Here is a 20,979-nt window from a genome sequence, read left to right as displayed (position 1 = left end):
AGAATTATATTAGAAAGCATGGGAGGTGGATACCCATTGGTGTTTGGGGCTCATTATGAGCCATCTGTGGGTATTCTCCCCAAATTCCTACAGGCTCAGGAGACCATTCTTTGGAAATACAAAACATTATTATATCAGCAGTAGGCTGACCTGTTTGGCTCAACATTAAGTAGGGACTTATGAATAAATATCTAAGGAAATGGGGAGGAGGAAGAAGTAAGAAGGACCCAGAGACTAGGAATTCTCAGACTTTAATGTGCATAAGAATTACCTGATCTTGTTAAAAATGCAGATTCTGATTCCAAGATTTGGTATGTGGCCAAAGATTCTGCATTGCTAATAAGCTCTCAGGTCCTGTAGTTGCTGCTGGTCTGTGAATCATACCTTGACTAGCAGGGTATGAAAAAAAGCAGGTTAGAGTCGAGGCTCAGAAGCCAGATTGCCTGGGCCTGCCCCTTTCTAGCTGTATAATCAAAACATGGATTAGTTCTCATCTCATAAGATCTCGCTGAGAAGCTTGTTAAGAGAAGACACTTTTGTGAAGTACGTAGCATTGCATTCAAATGTCAGCTATTATCAGAAGGTGATGCCTTTTCAGTACAAGTTGAAGATGACAACCTGCTGAGTCTATCCAATTACAAAGGAATATAATAAAGGATTTCAGACTTGTTTACTAAATCCTGTCCCTTCACCCCACTCCCTCAAAGCTTGGAGGAGAATTTAAAGGTCATGTGCCCACAAGAGGCTGTCTGAGAAAGAGAGAAAGCAAATGTGGTCAGATGTTAAGTGGTGGATCTAGGTGAAGGACAGATGAGTAGTCATTGTAGACTCTTGCACTTTTTCTGTAGCTTTGAAATTTTTCAAATAAAATTGGGGAGGGGTGGAGTTAGGAGTCTCAAAAACATTTCCATCAATTTGTTCTGAAATTAAGGGGAAGAAAAAGTTTCTCAGCAGGTTATTTAGAAGTTGGTTTGGGCCTTCATGTTTTATAACTTGAAGAATAGATCTTTGTGGCCCCTGAGCCCAGCAGCACAGGGCCTTTCATATAGCACACAATGGTAGTTTGCTGGAAATGACATCACAAAATTGTAGACTGTTAGGGCTGAGAGAAACCTTGAAACAGCTCACACACATAAGGAATTTCAGGCCCAGAAAGGTTATATAGATAAAAAAGCCAGCAGCAAACCCAGGGTTTTAGTCCAGATCTCAAGTCCTACTTCAGCTCACAAGTTATAACATTCATATGTTTACAAAGCACTATCATGTTACCCATAATTTTTTAAAATTATGAATAGTATTATTTCTCCTGTAGTAGCCATAAAAGTGATGCTACCTCTTCCCCACAGATCACACCCCTGCTTCACACATCCATCTTTCGAATCATCACAGTGCACAGGAGCAGTTCACCCTTTATTTATGTTAAGGCCTAGGTCACTTGGAGCTGGTGTACTTGGTGACAGCCTTGGTCCCCTCAGACACAGCATGCTTGGCCAGCTCCCCAGGTAGCAGCAGACGCACAGCTGTCTGGACTTCCCGGGAAGTCAGTGTGGTTCGGCCAGAGTACTGGGCCAGCCGGGCAGCCTCTCCAGCCAGCCGCTCAAACACATCATTCACAAAGGAGTTCATGATGCTCATGGCCTTGGAAGAGATGCCGATGTCAGGGTGCACCTGGGAGAAGCAGCAGGACCAGCTTGTTAACACAGAGGTTCTGCTCAGCTCCTCAAACCTCAACCCGAGTTGGGGCCTGGTAGAAAGCCAGAGGCAGGAATGCAAGATCTCACCAGCCTCTTTCCAGACGCCAAGAGACATGGAAACAGGGTTTTTTTTCCTGGTTTTTTTTTTTTCCCTTTTCTTTTTATTATATCCCTTCCAACCCCAGGAGATGACATTATTAAGTTCCTTGTATATAAGTGCACATAAGCATCTGTATTAACAAATGGAATCAGTTATAGATGCATCTCACTTTTTTCATTTAATGTATCTGCACAGCATTTCATAGTATGGATAGAATCAGAGCTTTTAAGACCATTCCTCTCTTAATGGCAAGTTAGGGATTTTGTTTGTTCTTTTGCTATTAGATTGTGCTATATAGTAAGCACACACCTTGGAAAACTTGTATAAGCATAATGAAGGTTAAATTCCTAGGATTTGTGCACTTAACTTGGTTATTAGCAAATTATTCTCCAAAGAACCCATTTATATAACACATTTACAGCATCAGACTAGTTAGGAGACTCAGGTTTCTGTCTGTAGCAGTACCATGAAATCACTATTTGAATAAGGCACTTGTGTCATCTGTCACACAAGCTTTTAAACTAGGTGATCTCTAGCAAAACAAATGGTAGGGAACTGGTAATATAATCCTAAAATATGAGTAAGATAGACATTAACTGTTTTTCTCTAAAATGGGAGATAACTTCCCAAATACATACATCAAGTTAGTGGTAGAGACAGAACTGGAACCCGAAACTCTGAACTCCTGCTACACACATGCTCTTTCTACTGCCTCTGGCTGTCATGAATAGTAGGAAACCTGTAGTTGATACAGGGTTAGTTTAACTAAATCTCTTCTGTTGTCATCACAACCTTAATATCCTTAAGAGTTGCCTGAGTGAAAAACAGTTGGTATTCTCAGCAAAAGTTAACTTTTGCAATACTTGGAGAAAGGGGTTAACTTCCTCAATAGCACACTTCCCTGCGAGTCCAATCCTGATGCAACCCTAAATTTATTCACATTGACTTGTGAGCTGCCAAGTTAAGCTAAGCTGCAGGGCTCAGTAATACCCACTCCTTCTGTACTATCTTCAGAACCCTTGACTCTGCCTCCTGGCCCCGCCCACAATTAAAGCATTCCCATAGCTCCAAGTTGTCAATTCACTAAAACTGCTAAATGGGCTTCAGACTGGAGACAGAGGTTAATGCAGGGTTAAGAATTTTAGGCAGATTGGATTAGAGTGATCCAAGGCCAGGCAATATAGCTATCTTGGTCTCTTCCCAGACCCAGCTCTGCTGAACGGGGCAGTGGCTTTGAGACTAGGTTGCTTTGGATCCTCCAGCCACACTGGTCATTGGGATACCCATTGGTGCTCAAAATGTTTGTCAGTGTGCTGCATCTCAAGGGTGTCTCTCATCTGGCTGGCAGGACACACAAAAGAGCATCTCGTAGCATGTGCTAGATTAAAATGGGACAAGCAGGAAGTGCAAAGGGCTTGCCCAGAGCCAGGGGAGTCTGGCCTCTGCCACCATCAGGTCACGTGACCCAATAAGACCACAGCATCTCTATGGACCTCAAGTTCTTCATCTATCCAAGTAGGCCAATACTGAAGCCCTTTAAAGAGCTGAGCACCGCTTGTCTAGATGGCCTTCTCCAAGACTTCAGTTCACACTAATTGCTTCTCTTTCTAGCCACCACTAATACTTGCTTGTACGTGTGCCTAGCAGCTGATCATCTATCCTCAGCCTGGTACTTTCATGGGATCTTCCTCTGTCCTTCAGTTGTATCCTACCTAATGTTCCACATAATCTTGTCTGTCCAAAAGCCACTTGGGCTTCTAGGTGGTGGTGATAAGGGCACATTTTAAATGTCTCCTGCATATCACAGGTGCACAGCAGATGCTAAGTGTAGGGACCCTCGAAATCAAGTTCAACCAGCTGAAAAGGAGAGGCAGGACTTGCCTGAGGCCACTTGTCTCACTACTAGGACTACAATCCATAGTCGTGACTCCCAGTCCAGTGCCCTTTCAAGTACCTTTTACCATTATATTCCACACACACATCCTTGCTCCCCACTCTCTCACCTGTTTCAACACCTTGTAGATATACATTGAGTAGGTTTCTTTGCGCCGGCTACGCTTTTTGGATTTCTTGTCCCCAGAACTACGGCCCCTTCTGCCCCCAGACTGCTGCTGCTGTCCAAGCTCTGTACTCATCTTTCTGCTCCAGGTAACAGCCTCCTCCCACTCCTTGGAGCCGCTTATATGGAGTCGGCTGCTCCACCAGGTGTGGCTGGGGGTAAGCACCTGGGAAGGACTGGTAGGGGAGGGGCTAGGTTCAACCCTCTCTAGAACATGCTCTGGGTTAAATCTTGAAAGAAAGTAATTGTTCCCTCCTCTCCCCAAGTAATTTCCTGTCTGGGTTAAGAAAGCCTTCACCAATTCCCTGCCCCCCACCCAACAATCTCCTAGTGTATTTACATACAGGTTAAAGTCCTCACACCACCAACAAATAATTTTTGAGCAACCACTCTGATCAGCATGGTTCAAAGTGGTGGGGAGGCACAGAACAAATACAAGGCACTCTCTCCCCATAGAGCCCTACAATAAAGTTGAAGAGACAAGACTGATTCACATTAAACAATCAGAGAAGAGTAAAAGACTTAAAGTGTGAGATACTGAGAGTAAGCACAGGAAAACTCAGAAAAGAAAAAAATTTGTAAAGCCTCAAGTAGCCAGAGGCTTTATGGAGTAAATGGGGATTTGAAGGTGGTCCTGTAGGATGGATACAATTTAAAAGGGAAGAACTGGGGAAAGAGAAACTGAAAAGTATAGAAAGTGGAAACAACATATGCAGAGTATAGGGAGAGGCTAGACTGAAGGTAGAGGATGGGGCAAAAGGCTGAGCCTCGTTTCCTGTTGGGAAACCACTGTAGGTTGGGAAGAGTCTGACATGGAGGGTGTTTAGGATGGACTGGTAGAAGCAAGAGGCGGAGAAAGAAATGCTTTCCATAAAAGCAGATGATGTAGGGGTCTGCATGTAGGAGCTAGCTGCAAAGAAAAGAAAAAGGCCAGCTTAGATGGAGAAAGTTGGTTGTCTCATACCTAGGTGTGAACAACCATTTCAAGTTCTTGACTGTTAGGATTAAAGAATCCTGGAGCAAAATAAACAATATCGGCTTGGGGGAAAAGATATTTAAAGTCAGAAGAGATGGGGAAAGAGTACCAAAGACAAACATCACCTGTTAGTGGGTGAAAGCAAGCATAAGTAGTGCCCTGAGCAACCAAAACCCATTCAACTTCTCTTTTCATCCAGTTCTGAGCATCTGATTACATCTTACATGCTAAAGAAGACTAGGAAGGCAATTCTAATCCTAAATAAGGAACTGCTAATTTTAAGCATTTGTAGAAATATGTTTTATGAGCTTTTAAAGCATTCTTAGAATTATCAAAATTGGCTATGACTTTTCTGTTTTCAACAAATAAGCTGACTACTTTTGCTCCTCTAGATTCTAAGACCGTCTATCCTTTAGCACCTCAGATACACTATTCTGGAGACCCCAACAGACTTGGAATGGAGTTCTTAAAAATACTCAGATTCATTTCCTTGGCTCAAGTGACAGGAGCTCTCCTCTCACTGTTCCCACGGTCCCAACTGTTCACTCTCTGGATACCATTCTCCCCTGAACCAAGTCCCTGAATACGCAGGGCTGACTCAATCAGGCCATTTTCCTCCAGGCCCCACTGAAGGAACAAAGCAGCAAAGCCAGGCAAGTCGAGGATCAGGTGGGGGGAGCAGTCAAATCCCTCACTCAGACTTGGCCTGTTTTGGTATCAGATGCAGCTTCTCACCAGATGCACTCTTGCCATTCCTCCTGCTTGGGACAGCTCTTGGAATTAGAGACCATCTGAGGTGAATCCTACACATCTTTCAAATTGGAGCACCAATCCCACCTTCCTGGGCAACTACCCACGAAACTCCCCTCCCCTTTGAAAACCTCTGTGTAGCCTACTATCTCATAATTTAGCATCTGATTTATGCCTTGTTCTCTGATCTTGTTGGCTTTCCTACAGACTGTGAACTCCTTGGGGGATGAGATGCCATCTGGGACTTATTTTTTTCCTCCATAGTGTTCGACATACTATATAAGTACTGAAAAATCATGACTATATGCTTTCCCTAAGGGAAGACTGCTGAAGTTTCAGAGGTGGAGGAATGAATTCAAATTGGTAAGTGTAGTCACTAGTATGCCTGATGGCACAAAGGCCAGAAGTGCTATTCAAATTCAAAAAGAATTAGAGGAGCTATGCAGGGCCTGGGCTACAAGTAAATTGTGACAGCGCTAATGAAAATTAAGACGGCAGGCAGGTAAAATGATAAAACTTCTATATTCCATCAAGAACAGTGGTTTGCAAACTTCAGTATAAAAACACAGAACCCTGGCCATTTCTGTACCTCTCACTCCCATCAGATGGAATCAACAGGTCTGGAGCCCAGCAACGCAAATTTCTACCAAGTGTCCCAATTATCATGAGGCAGGAGAGGCTAGATCACACTGAAAAACTTCAGGATAGTGATTCTCAAGGTGTGTGTCATCCCCCCAGCCACCCCAGCAGCATCAGCATCAACTGAGAATCGTAGCAATGTTTGTTCTTGGCCTCACCCCAGACCTACTGAACCAGAAACCAATGCAAGACATAGCAATCAGTGATCTAACAAGCCCTCCAGATGATGCTGACAGACACTAAAGTTTGTGAACCATTGGCTTAAGAAAATGCACAATTTCTACTCAGGAGAAGTAGGAGAAAGTTCTGGCAACACTAGGCACTTCCTCCCCCAAATCCAGTTTTCTCTTCCAGCTCCTACAGCCCACACACATCCCACTGACTCCTGCCCCAGCTCTTGCTGAGGGGAAGGTGAATGTTGGCACTGCAAGGAGCGGAATGAATGCCCCTGAGAGCTGAGAACGAAGGTAGGGACCATGGCTTCTTCTTTCTTTATTGGACACTTTGTAGATGTCACGCAGGTCTAGAAATTACACTGTTAAATAATTATTTAAAAACTGACCAGGCCTAACACCCTGATTCAGAGCTCCAAACCAGAAGCAGAAAGGAATGGGGCTGGTGGGGCTGGGGGTATTCCTCCAACATCACCAAAAACCAGAAAACGAGGATCCTAAGCTCCTTCACGGGCCAGATCCAGGGCTCGGGCCCTTGGGCTAACCCTCAGGTGCCTCTGGCTGCATCACTATCCAGGTAAGGTAACCAGCAAGGGACTGGAGGGAACGGTCAACTGAGTCCAGACATGGACAAAAGTAACTGGAAGTAGGATAAGAAACAGACAGGTACTGTCCAGCTGTAGATAAGATAACAGAGTGCAGCTAAGGCAGGTTGAGGCAGGCAGGGGAGAGGCTATGGGGGAGCAATATTGCAGCAATGCAGGAGTGTAGCCCCAGGGTCCTGTCCTGGTGGCTGGTCAGGGTAGCAGCTGTTAGTCCCCAGATGGAGCTCCTGACCCAAGCCTGGGCAGAGGGCTCACACGTTGTGGGTCCTCTTGGTGAGCTGGGGCTCCTCATCAACCAGCTTGGACTTGAGGTGCTCTTTGTAAGCCAGGATGTCTCCAGGCCACTTGGTGATTGTCTGCTTCTCACAGACCCAAATTTCTTGTGCAACCTAGAAAGCAAAATCATAGACTCAATCCTCATCAGTCCACCCTCCTCAGCCATACCCAGAAGACTGTTTTGAGGGGGTTTCAGCAAGAAAATTCCACAACCTTACCCCCTACCCCCACTCCCTATCCAGCTCACTGTTTCACAATCTCTAAATTCTTTGGATGGTCTAATCTAAGGGTACTATAACCAGCAGACTGTGAAGCCTCCCAAGCCAGAGAACTGCTCTGTCACTCCTATTTTCAGTTCCCTAGCAGGGCCTAGATCTGTTCAGAGGGTTCACTATGAGCTTCCTTTTCGCCACCCCCCATCTTACCTAAAGCTTCAGAGAAATGAGAAGTAGCTTTCCCACCAATGACTGGTGGTGGCCCTTTGTAATCCAAATTCTTCTTAGTATATTACTGTTTCTGGGCTGAAGGATCTTGGGACAACTAGTAAAAGCACCCTGTTCTCTACCCAACCCACTCCCCCAATTTGGCCAAAAATGCCAAGTCTGCTAACATCCCCAAGTAGCTACTGAAAAAAATACAGTATTTCAGTTAAGGCCTTCTGGGTAGCCCCAAAGAACCCTAAGATCTGAAACTCATTACTCTTGTCTATGCCCTGAGTCCCTTCACTGAATTCAGTTAACATATATTGAGTGTCCTTGTGCCACACTGTGCTGTCCCCAAGTCTCTCCTAGATGCTCTCTCCTATGCCTCACATCCCAGCCAGGAGCTCTCACCTGCTGAATGAGCCTGAAATCATGGCTGACTAGCATCATGCCACCCTCAAACTCATTGATGGCATCTGCCAGTGCATCAATGGTCTCAATATCCAGGTGATTGGTGGGCTCGTCCAGGAAGAGCATGTGGGGGTTTTGCCAGGCCAGCCAGGCTAAACATACTCGGCACTTCTGCCCATCTGACAGGTTCCGGATTGGGCTCACCTGAGTGGAACCATATATATATATATAACTTGGTGTTACTCACAACCACACAGCATGAAACACCGCCCTCTCTCTCCATCCCCAGTTCTTTTGTTAATATTGTCATTTGGAAAGAAGTGAGACTCAGAAAGACCCAAGATCACAGAGTAAGTTGGTGGCACAGCCATTAGTCTCCCAAGGCCTGAAAGGGATAAATCTGGAAACCTGAAGCCCTTGCTTTTACCAAGCCATACCTTTCACTCTCTCTTGGCCCTTAAATCTTAATGAACTGGAACAATCTAGTGGATCTTCAGTTTCAGATCTGAACCTAGGAATTTATTTTCTAGGTTTCAATTTCCCTTGTTCGCAAACACTGCGGTTCATGATGTTTTCTGCTTTTCTGCCTGGGACCTTCCTAAAGCCTGGGAGAATGTCAGAGACTGGCACATACAGCCATGTTCCTCCCTCATAATAAGACCAAAATGCCCCCACTGTAAAAGAACCTAGACTAGCCTGGGACTAGTAGACTCCTTAGGATCTCTTTGATCCCAGAAAAGTTGTCCAGGGCTAATCTTGAATATCCCTTCCCTCCCTCCTTTGTTGCTCTATTATAACAGAAAACAGTAAAGGAAAGGCAGCAAGATCTTCAGGGGCTGGAATAAAAGGGAGGAGACTTTTGGGATGGCTTTCAAACCTGGGTTGCCAAGATAGGATCTTATGACCCATCCAGCCAAGGTCTCCCAATTATCTGGGAGAGGTTCTTCCCCACATCCTGCTCCACTGACCTGCTGTTTTCCAGTGAGACCATATCGCCCAATGATCTTCCTCATTTCTTCCTTCTCCTTGATCTCAGGGTAGCACTTCATCATGTACTCCAAAGGTGAGAGATCTAAGTCCAGCTGCTCTTGTAAATGCTACAGGAAAAATGGAACCCACCCAGGTGTAACTGGTATCCTGCTTCAAAAGGAACCTAGGGTTACTGGCTGAGTAACTCTCTACTGCTATGCCAGGGCTTGTTGCCTCCTCATTGTGGTGACCTCCAGGGTTCTCCAGGCACTTGTTAAGGATTCAGGGAGGAGATAGGACTGACTGGGTTGAAATTCTCTGGGGAGACTGGGACTTGGCCAGATGCAGACCCATTCCTACAACCTGGACAACACTCCCCAACCCCAGGCCTATACCTGATGGTAACGCCCTATCTTGACATGAGAGTGTTTTCGGATCATCCCGTCTGTGGGCAGTAGCTAGAAAGAAGAAAGGAATAACATAAGCACACACAAAAAGAAACCCAGTCGGAAGCAGACACAGGCAGAGGAGGGACACAAACACATGTTCACACTGAACAAGACTCATATAACTTCGTAAACAGAATATACTACACCAACTCACAGACTACTATTCTGGCCACTCTAAAAATATTTAGGAAGATATACTGAAACAGATGTTCTTAAGGAAGGCAAAGATACACTCAATACAATTTATTAAATAATTATTAAATGTCTACTATAGAACCTATCATTCTGTATAACAAAGAACTTCTGTATTTGGAGTGCTGATTGAAAACAGAAAAATGTTGAAACGTATGTATTCTCTCCCCCATTTACTCCCCTTCCATCTCCCCCCAGAATACAGCCCCAAGCCTCAGCACTGCCCAACATTCTCTCTCACTCTTCCACCTACTGCCCCTCCCCCACCCTTCCAGGAGAAGGGTCACTACCATCAGGGTGCTCAAGCCCTCCAAGAGCAGTGGCCCCTGCATAATTTCCCTCTTCCTTGGACAAAGGAAACATCTAAACTCTCGGATATAACACCCCAACTTGGTACCATACCTCTCCAGTTAGCAGCTTCAAAAGAGTTGATTTTCCTGCTCCATTAGGCCCTACGAGAGCCACTCGTGTATCAAGGTCAATACCAAATTCTAGATTGTTGTAGATGCAAGGCTGCAGTGGGCAGTAAGAGAGAGATATGGACACGATGCTAGAATACTGTTCTACTCTGATAGGCAGACCAACCCCCTAAAACCTCAGTCACCAGTGGAGGTGGTGGTGGTGATAGTGAACAAAAGAATCAGATTTCATGGCAGACCCCAACCCACTACCTCCACCCTGCCATCTAAACTGAGCAATTTCCCTTCCAAGTACTTGAAGAACGGCCAGTGTGAGTATACTTAGATGATGCGCCCCATCTGCCATGCCTGAAAAATCCCCTCCCACATGGGGTTAGTATGTGTGGTCAGTGAAGAATATGAGAACCTTGCAGGCATCTGACACTCATCTTGTAAAATACGCCCTCTAACCTCCCAACACACACACACACACACACACACACACACACAGAATGGCCTGAACTTACCCCATCTTTTGTATACTTGAAGCTCACATTTTGCACCATAATGACGGGTGGAGGGATCTTGCCACATGGTGGGAAATAAAATGACAATGTCTAGGAGGAAGATAGGGCATATATCAAGTCAGTTCCTTTCTCATCCACCTCACCAAAGCCCTAAGACCACCTCCCTGCCCCCAATCATATTCCACCTTGTCGCTCACAACCCTCTCTGTCAGTCCTGATGCCATCATTTTCTGTAGCGTCTTTTCCTTGCTCTGGGCCTGCCGAGCCAGCTTGGCACTGCCATGACCAAACCTAGCAATGTAGTTCTGAAAGAGACCAGAAAGGGTCAGCGTATCTGACAACTCATCTTAAATACAGGGTAAGAAATGACCGCCACTACCCCCAACTCTTCAAATATTCTCCTTCAACTTTCCTGCTCATTTCAGATTAGAGAGTGTGAGCCTGGCTTCACAATCACACTACCTTCATGTGAGCTATCTGATCTTGCTCCCAGTGAAACCTCTTCATCTGGTTCTCCTCCAGCTCCAGTCGCGTCTTCACATACTGATCATAATTACCCTGCAGGAAAAAATGCCGGTGAGGCAGGATGCTTTGGCCTAGGTTTCAGTGTTGGGTTCTCAGAGTTTAGGGGGATGAGGTATGGCACTGACGTAGCCCTGGCTATAAGGTTGTACGGTAGGAAAAGAGGAAGTGCATTAAAGAAGCTCATCCTAACCTAGAATCGGAGGTCTTTTTGCCTCTTACTCTTAGCCTAGCCAGACCTGAGATCCAGATCAAATCTTCAGACTAGCCATAAAGATACATATGGTATTGAAAGTAGACTTGAAGACCACGGTAGCTATTGTCACATAGATGTTATAAGGCTCAGAGCCTTCCAACAGCATCTCCTTCTACCTCCCACCCCTAGAGGTTGAAGTATCATGAAGACTATAAGAACTGGCCCCCAGGACAGAAGACTAATTAGACTAATTAGATTTACTCAGCACCTAGCAAACCCTGCAAAACTGGACTGCATGGTTGCTAACTGCAAAAACACTGAACTCAACCTAAATATCCATCAAAAAGGGCCTAACAAATAAGTTACAGGGTATCCATACAATGAAATTACTATGCAGTCACTGAAAAAAATGAGGCTTATTTATATATACTGATATAAAGAGCAGTCTAAGATATGTTAAAGAAGTAATCTACAAATAGAATGATTAAGATTACAACTGTAAAAAGAGAAAAGAACATATATATATACACAGAATTTTCTATAAATGTTTGCAAATACTCAGGATATTTCTGGAAGGCTATATAAAAAACTATTAATATTAGGAAGGAAGAGGGCTTTTATTTTTCATTTTCTATTTTATATATCTTTTAAAATATAAAAAATGAAAAGGCAAGGCACCAAAGTGGGCTGTCAAGATTCTGACCACCTCTCTTCTGTGGTTATGGAAGGAGGTGTAAATTAGTTGACTCTCATAAAGCAGAATTAAGTAGCTATTCAAGAGGACAGAGGAGGGGGAGCAGGGCCTGCCTGGGTACCATGAAAAATCAACTTCTTTGCCATAAGGCAAACATATACCATATATACAGTCTGAAAACCCAAAGCCTGAAAGCAAATATTTTGGCACTAAAATAAAAGAGCCTACAGGACTCCTTTGTATCATTTTTGTTGTTGTTCATTCACTGTTTTATTCCACAGAATATTTGAGCATCTATTATATGCTGAAAATATTAATAAATTGATAATTTAAAGCATAAAATCACATTGATCAAATAATAAAAAGAAACAACACAATCATCATTAGTGGAGCATGTCCATATCTTTTTATAGCAATAGATAGAAAGGGGCTGCTAAGTCTTTTGTTTTGTTTAAAGAACTTGAGAGAAATGGTAAGCATAGAGATTAGCATGAGAGAAGTTGGGGCTCACTCACCGTATAATATTTCAGTTTCCTGTTGTGCATGTGAATGATGTTGGTACAGACACCATTCAGAAAATCTTGGGAATGGGAGACGAGGACCAAGATGCGCTTAAAACTGTAAAGCCAAAGAGTCAATCAGGGAGATACTCACAAATGGGACACAGCCTGCAATAGGTAAACTGATAATCAGGTCCAGAAAACCTTCATCCTTTCTCATCTTTAAGCCCAAGAACCCTTTTTAGCTTGGTCCAATTCCCAGCTCTCAGCAAGCACCTGAGCCACCATTGCACAAAGTATCCGTAAGGGTACTTTGATCTTTTCAAAGTATGGTGAGACAGTCTGAATTTCCTCAATCTTCTTTTCTAACTGTCAACATAATGGAGTGGAGTTGGTAGAAATAGTGATGGTTAAAAAGAAAAAAGTGTACATATACAAATATAAAGAAAACAAATGTATATAAGATTGTGGGTGGGAAGAATTGCACCTATTGGAATAGATGCAATAAAGGACTCAGTGCTTTTTTTTTAAAGATGGCACTAAGTCATTGCAGAGACCACTAAAAACATTCTTAAAAAGTTGGCACAATTTTCCAGGTTCTTCAGTTCTTTAGCCATAGAGGGATCATTACTTTTCTTTGTCACTGCATCATGATCTTAGAGTGCAGTCCCCTTTACATGATATATATACATTTAAGAATAAAATTTATTACTGTTGCTTACCACTTTTTTCAATCTGACCTTCACTTTGGCCTTACTTCAGTTCTCTTTCTCACTGCTCTAATCATCAGTATGGTTTCTGGGTATCCATTTCCTTTGGACTTTGCTCAAGTTCCCCTTCAGGACCTGCCCAATCCCAATTCCCATCCCCTATCCTTGCCCCCTTACGTCTTGAGCTCTTCTTCCAACCACACACAAGCATCTAGGTCCAAGTGGTTGGTGGGCTCGTCCAGGAGCAGCATGAAGGGTCGAATAAAGAGGGCTCTAAGGACAGGAAAGGAGACAGAGGGACATCTCAGTATAATGGGTGCTGGGAGGTAATTAACTTGCCTGCTTCATGCAATTCTGATCAGGCCCTGGCTTGAGTCCTAAAATCAATTCTGGATCGTATACGTCAGAGGAAAGGGGAGAACGTGAAGAGAAACTAGAGTTGAAGAGCAGTGATTAAAGGGTAGAAAACAGGGCTTAGAAGTAGAGGGATGACTGAGTTTGGAGAGAAAGCTCTAAAAGTCCTTTTGAGTCCTCAAGTCTCTTACACTGAGGTTGGTACCATGAGGAAGACCAAAGCATATGGAAGAAATAAATTAATAAAGCAAGAAGTCCTAAGGTTAGGTCCATCTCATGGGGTTGTCAGACTAGTCTAACAAGAAGGCCAAGGAATCTTCTTTTTTAAAAGTGGAATCTCAAGACAGTAGAAGCAAGGGGACAGACTCTAAAGCACTGGTTCCAAACATGCAGACACAACACTTGGAGAGCTTTTTAAAGATAAAATTTCTGCATACCATCTTCCAACACTGACTCAACAGATCTGAAGGAGAGCTTGGGAACTCTGCTCTTTAAAAGTTCCCTAGATGAATGCGAGGCAGTTAATCCTTGTTAGCACTTGGGAACTACTGCTCTAATGTTCTAAAATACAAACTGGCAAGCTTTATAAAGCAGTGCATCAAATTTCATCAATACATTCACAGAATGGTGGAGTGAGCGGCATGTGAGGAGTCAATAAATTAATTAGAGATTCTTTGGGGGGATTTCTAGGGGAAATGATGGTCTATAGAAACTCACTTTGAGTCCAGGTCACCAGAGGATAGGAAAGACAAATAGCTTAATAATTGTCTAATGTTTTATCTCTATAGCAAGAATTAGCAAGAATGAAGCACAGAAAGAGTGGAAAGGGAGTCAGGAAGACCTACTCCACCATATTACCTATGGCTGGTCTAAGGTACCATAAAAAGTGTGCTAGTTATTCTTGACCACTTCAGTCAGGAAGCTCACTGCCTAGTTCACACATGCCACCCGCTCTCCACATTGTCAAAGACTGTGCCAGAAGTGCCCCTTTTGGCCCTTAGTGGCCATTGACCCATTTTCCCATTTTAAATAGTTCCACTGGCATGAGCATTCAACCCTCAGAGACACAGGGAGCTACAAAAAGGTAGGATAGGAGGGAGGGACTCACCTGGCAAGGGCAACCCTCATCCTCCAGCCCCCACTGAAGTCTTTTAGCTTCTTGCGCTGCATGGTAGGTGTGAAACCCAGTCCGTGCAAGATCCGTGAAGCCCTCATCTCTGCCTTGTCAGCATCCAGCTCCTCCAGGCGTTCATATAGTTCCATTAGTTTCTCACACTCCGCTGTGGGAAGTGGAGGACCCATGAGGCTCCCTGGGGCTTTCCCTAGAGGAAGCCCACACCCACTTCATCTTAGTCAGACCAGGCCCACTTCCCCCTGGGTCTGGAGCCCTACCATCCTCATGAGCCAGCCGCTCAGCCTCCTTCTCCAGCATGGCCCTTTCTGTGTCAACTTCCATCACACACTGCAAGGGTGTCTTGTCACTAGGGGGCATCTCTCGAGTCAGATGGTAGATGTCAATGTGCTCAGGGATGGGCACTTCACGTTTCCCAATAGCAGAGAGCAGCATGGACTTTCCTAGGGGGGCAGGTAAAGGATGGAGAAAGAAGAGGAAATGCAACACAATTTTCTCCACCATTCCCATGTACCAATTCCTCCACTCCAACCACACCAGTAGCCTCACCATTTTTATGAGTCCCTTCTTCCTTTCATTCATTCAAATCCTACTACTCCCCATACTTGGGATATCCTTTCATTTTTTATTCAATTCTTGTCCAACCCTTCCTCTGGGAAGTCTTTTTCAATTACCAGCCCCTCCTCTTGCCAACCTCTCAAGCACCTACTGTAACTACTCATTTGGCACTTACCACATATTGCTCTGTATTGCTAGTTCCTTTTCCAGGCATATCTGGTCTCCCACCCATATTGTAAACTCCTTGCTCTGTACATAGCAGGTGCTACATAAATACTTGCTGAGTGACAGATGAGCCAAGGAGAGATACCTCCCACCTTGACTTCCAAGGGCCTCACCAATTCCATTTAAGCCAATAAGACCATAGCGACGGCCTGAGTTTAATTCCAGTTTGGTGTCACTAAGCAGCTCTTGACCATGAAAGGTGAGTGAGAGGTTGATAATGTGGACATCAGTACTGTTGGGGTGAGAGGCTAGAACACCAGTGACAGCTCGAGCAGCAGCCTTCTTCATCTCAAAGTCCTCTAGCTCCTTGGTCAGCAAATCCACTTCTGGGGACAGAAAAGCAGTTTGAGAAGAGGGCTGTATAACAGGCGTAGCTCTCACACAAAGAGGCACATCTTGAAGGGCCTGGGCTCAAGAGCATGTTGAACAGATTCAGATGTTGTATAAGCATTAAACAGTGTATACTGCACATGGATGTACCCTAATACCTGCTTTTTTGGATGTCTTTTACTTTATACATGTCCTTTCAATTCTAATTTCTCTTGTTCTTAGGTGATATAAATGTTACATGAGGAATGGCTAGAATCCTAAATTGTCCTCCATGAGTATGTGTTAAAGAATTAGTCCTAATGCCCAAAATGAGGAGATGCTTCAGACACACAATTCTCCAGGAAGTTGTGCTGTCTAGAAGGGACCAGTATGAAAAATGCACAGAGGGATCAATGCAGGCAGGGCTAAGAAAACCAGAAGTTCCCGAATCTGGAGGGTTTCAGAGAGGCAAACTGACCATATGAGACAAGGAACTAACTGTTCTGCCTTCATGGTTTTTCAGGCATGACTACATCTTTAGGCTGTGAAGAACTCCTTACATAATGGCTAATATTAATTGGCTAATATTTACTGAGCATACCCTGTGCCTGGGACTGCACTACATGGTGAGTCACCATCTAATTTAATTTTCATAACCATTATGAGATATACACTTTTATAATCCCCATTTTACAAATGAAGAGGTTAAATAACTTAACCAAGGTTAAAAAGACTAGTAAGTGACAGAACCAGAATTTGAACCAGGATTTACATGACTCTGAAGCCCATGAGCTTAACAATTTCAATATACTACCTTTCCATAAGGAAAGTGCCCAGAAGTATTGTTGAAAATGGAAAAGAAATGGGGGTACAGGGAGTTTTGATAAGCTCTGTCCAAAAGAGAAAGAAACTTCAGGAAGGAGTCAGAAACTACATACAGGTTCCACTACTGTGAGATTTTGTAATTTCTCACTTTTTGTCATTTTATCCATGTTCCCTAACTGACTATAGGAGAGCCCTTGAAATGAGAAAAGCACTTATGCTTGTCTGTCCTCAGGAATGGCAGAAATGGGGTAGAGGAAGGAAGACACGTTAGTGCTCTCCTTGGACAGCCAGCCTTGGGGAGAGCAACTCCAAGGGACAGGGTACATGGCAATGATCAGTCCTAGGTCACCCTCTAAATATCCCATTAGGTCAGGAGATGAACAGTGCTGGTGCCATCACCACCCTGCTGCTAAACCTGCTCTGCCTGCAGGGAGCCAGGTCTGAGGGCAGGGATTGCACCACCAGACGGATGGCGGTCACACAGTACCTTTCCTCTGTGTCTACCTCAGCTCTCAGTACAATGTTATATATGTAAGTGCTTGCTGAATACTTTTTGACTCAAGGTAAAAAACAAAGAAACCTTTGACTGAAGGGAGAAATTAAAATAGTCTCTTTTCCATATGGATGAGTTACCAGGATTCCCACAGTCCCACTTTGTGCCAATCCCTGTTCAAGATGCTGAGAAGACAGAGTAGGGAGAAGTTTATGGTCTAGATTAGGGGTCTGTAAACTTTTCCTTAAAGGGCCAGATTGTAAATACTAAGTTTTATGGGCCAAGGGCAAAATTGAGAGTATTATATAGGTATATATAAAAATCATTCTTAGCTGGGGGTGGTGTGGGGGGGGGAGGCTTAAAAAAAACAAACAAACAGATAGCAGGCCACATTTAGCCAGCTGCCTGTTTTTATAAATATAAGTTTTATTAGAACACAGCATACCCATCATTTCTATCCTTTGATACATTAAGTTCTAAGACCATGATTATTGTGCTAGATACATTTGACATTTCTCTTAACGCTCAGCTCAAGCTAGCAAAGCCTTTCCCAATCAAACGCAACCTCAGTATTTCCATTGACTTTTCTCCTGTGCTATCTTATCTTACTTACTTTTTCTTATTGTTTCTTCATCTAAATTGTTTGATCTCTGAGTATAGGAACCATAGTTTTTTGTAATACTTTTTTGTATGACCAGCCTTGTAGTTAGAGACACTAAGTAAATGTTTGAAGAGAAGGAGAGGAGAATTAGTAATGCACATTATAATAAGACTGATAGGAATTCAGAATAGGGAGAGTTTAAAATGATTGAGAAGAGAGTTGAGCGGTAGGAAGTTCTCCAAAATAAGAATTCTGGGAGAAAGCTGGTATAAGAAAGTCAGGCTGTGGGGAAGTTTTATTCCCTGCTAGAGTAGTGCAAGGGTGGGGAAATGGTATTGACTGAATTGTGGTCTCCCCTACAGGAGATACAGCCCTCCCCCCACCCCACCCCCAGCCCTCAGGTACTTAAGCAATATTAATCATCAGCACCATAGGTACTTTCTGAATAAATTAGAAAGTTAGAAAACAATCTCACTTTGAGACCACTGTCCACTGTTGTCAGTACAAATTTCTTATTCATTTTTGCCTCTAGGAAAAGAGAATTTCCCAGGGAACCCAGTTGTAATTTCCCTATATCAGTAATACGGGGTCTTTGGTTTTCAGTCTCTGCACTTAGAGCGTTAAGATTCTCAAGTGTGAGATCTGTCTTCTTTCCAACCATCTCAAAACATTCCTTACTACCAAGAACCAGAGTCAGCCTTTTTAAATTGATTGGTCATCTGCTCCTCTTCCCAAGGCTGGGTCCACTTTCTTCTCTGGGTTTGGTGCAGGTCACCATGTTTAAAGCCTTACTAATTGCAGTTGCCACATGGCCTTCCTTGGTGGTAAGGGATGAGAACATCAGTATAGATATAAAAGAAAGTGACCTCTGACAACTCATTTCAATCTTCTACAGAATGTGAGACTATTTAAGACAAGCATTAGAGTTTAGCTGGTTCACATTGGCCCACAAAGCAAGGATGTTTGAGTGCTGTGAGCCCTCTTATTTGGGGGATGAGTTGAAAGGGACTTCTGTGGAGTCCACAGTAGCCTCTCGGATCAAATTTATTCCAGAATCCTTTTTTCCATTCATCTAGTGCTATTCATTTGTATTTTAAGCCTGTCATTTTAAACTCTTCCTTTTCTGAATTCCTATCAGTCTTATTATAATGTGCATTACTAATTCTCCTCTCCTCTTCTTCAAACATTTACTTAGTGTCTCTAACTACAAGGCTGGTCATACAAAAAAGTATTACAAAAAATATGCTTGCTACACTCAATGATCAAACAATTTAGATGAAGAAACAATAAGAAAGGGTAAATAACAAGATAAGATAGCACAAGAGAAAAGTCAATGGAAATATTGAGGTTGGGTTTGATTGGGAAAGGCTTTGCTAGCTTGAGCTGGGCCTTAAGGGAAAGGTCAAATGTAACTAGCACAATAATCATGGTATTAGAACTTAGTGTATCAAAGGACAGAAAAGTGGTGACTGTTCAAGTGACAATGAATAGTCTGGATGCAGAAGGTGTGATTAGGGAGTTTTCGGAGGGCAGGGAAGAAGACTGGGTTTGGACTGCCAAGGGCTTGGACTATTCTTTATCATCCACTGCCTTGTTGTCTCACCTAGACAGTAAGTTATCTGAGGGAAGACTGTGTTTATAGTCCCACTTGAGAAGTGCTCAATACATATTTTTCAATATAAAAACACCAGAGAGGCAGCTCTTTCCCAGGAAAAACCCATAAAACAATTCATAAGTTACTCCCCAGTTGGTATAGTCACTGCTTATAATGTGGCAAAGAACCCAGCATACCAGCTACCATGTGTAGAGAAGAGAAACTGAGAAAGGGGCAGGGGAACTGACCTCCTCCTCACAGTCTAACAGAGCAGCAAGGCAGTTCAACTCCCATAATTGCTTGCCACTGAGTATGTGAGAACCTTGTGTTCAGTTTCCTTGATCAATAATGAGGTGGCACAAGCTCCAACTCTACCGGTTTGGTTCATCAGGAAAAGTTCCATGGCACCAGATATATCCTCCATTGCCTCCAGCATCAAGACTCTGACTCTGGCAGGGGCAGGCGGCAAGGTGTAGCAACCATCCCAGGAACCCACATCTCCCTCAATTCACCTGTTGTCTCTCTGCCATTGGCCTCCTCATTTTTCTCCTCTGCCACTTGTGGTTCTGTAACAGCATCCCCGTTTTCTTCGTGCCCCTTTCTGGGCCGCTGTCGAGCTTTGGCAGCTTCCTTCTTTTTGGCTGCCTTCTTCTTGGCCAGGTCAGAGGGCATGGTGATAATGTGCCACAGGGGTGGGTTACTGTTCTTTCAGGGAGCCTGAAGGAATGCAAACAGATGCCCCCAAACGCTAAGCTTACTGGTAAGAATGTGTGTTTCTTTTCTCCATCCCTCTCAGTAATTTCCCTATCATGCTCTGATGCCCAGCTTCGCCTCTGTCTAGTGTCTCTCAACTTTGTCAGAGTCTCCCAAGCCAACTCTGGGGATCGCCGCCGCACTTCTAATCTTAGTATCTTTTCCCTCAAGCTTGGGCCACCAAACCCCACGGACTGCCTCACTCCGAAAACGCTCCTTCTTCTAGGGCTTCCAGTTAGGGGCCAAGTTCTGTCCCTCAGCAGAGGTCCTGTCTCCGGTTTCCCCACAACTTGGCTCTCCACACTCCAGCCGGCCGCCTCACTTTCCCAGACTTCCTCCACCCTTTCTGTCTTGGGCCTCCTCTCCGGCGCCCCCTCCACACTATCCAGCTCTCGGACACAGTTTCTCTCCCGGACGCACCCGCTCTCCCCTCCAGTGAGTCCCCTAAGGGTCTGCTCACTCGCCATCGTCCGAACCCTCCCCTTCGCCCGCCAGCTTCTCTCTCCTTTAGTCCTTTCTTCTCTCTCGCAGCCTCCTCCATCCCGACCCTTCTCCCTCGCTTATTCTCCCTTGCCCTCACCGGCCAGCACCCTTCCCCCCGGTGCCCCTTCACCCCAACTTACTGGGCCTCGCCGCTCGGCCTCTGTCGCAACAGAGCAGCTTCTTCGGCTCCTCCGCGTGCGGCCGGCTCACCAGCCAATCACAGCCTTGGTCGGCTCTCGGCGCGTGTTCGCGCAGACTCCTGGGAACTGTCGTCCTCGAGTGGCGGCGGCTGAGACTAAAACCTCTCCTCAAGAACTACCACATATCCCAGGGGGCGCGAGTCTTCGTGTGACGTCATCAAAATGCGCGCGGCTCTGGGAGCATTAGAGT

General features: G+C 44.4%; 2 protein-coding genes across 2 annotated transcripts; both read right to left on the bottom strand.

Annotated features, from left to right (window-relative positions):
- Positions 1-1,347: 1,347 nt before the first annotated feature.
- Positions 1,348-5,620, bottom strand: LOC119535237 (histone H2B type 2-E1). The gene is given in 4 exon segments (XM_037837712.1): positions 1,348-1,668; positions 3,798-3,976; positions 3,979-4,019; positions 5,565-5,620. Coding segments are annotated over 4 exon segments (513 nt in total). The 3' UTR covers positions 1,348-1,431.
- Positions 5,621-6,082: 462 nt separating this feature from the next.
- Positions 6,083-20,797, bottom strand: LOC119533904 (ATP-binding cassette sub-family F member 2). The gene is made up of 15 exons (XM_037835800.1): positions 20,730-20,797; positions 19,866-20,070; positions 15,645-15,857; positions 15,009-15,191; positions 14,725-14,896; positions 13,440-13,535; positions 12,568-12,670; positions 11,103-11,198; positions 10,826-10,945; positions 10,641-10,730; positions 10,118-10,228; positions 9,470-9,532; positions 9,074-9,202; positions 8,106-8,309; positions 6,083-7,385 (listed from the first exon to the last, which is right to left on the bottom strand). Exons 2-15 carry the CDS (start codon positions 20,023-20,025, stop codon positions 7,248-7,250), a joined length of 1,878 nt encoding a protein of 625 aa, XP_037691728.1. The 5' UTR covers positions 20,026-20,070; positions 20,730-20,797; the 3' UTR covers positions 6,083-7,247.
- Between the last annotated feature and the right edge of the window lie 182 nt (positions 20,798-20,979).

This window comes from Choloepus didactylus, chromosome 5 (genome assembly GCF_015220235.1).
Source record: "Choloepus didactylus isolate mChoDid1 chromosome 5, mChoDid1.pri, whole genome shotgun sequence".
In the NCBI taxonomy this organism is placed as follows: domain Eukaryota; kingdom Metazoa; phylum Chordata; class Mammalia; order Pilosa; family Megalonychidae; genus Choloepus; species Choloepus didactylus.
This window is presented reverse-complemented; position numbering and strand designations above follow the sequence as displayed.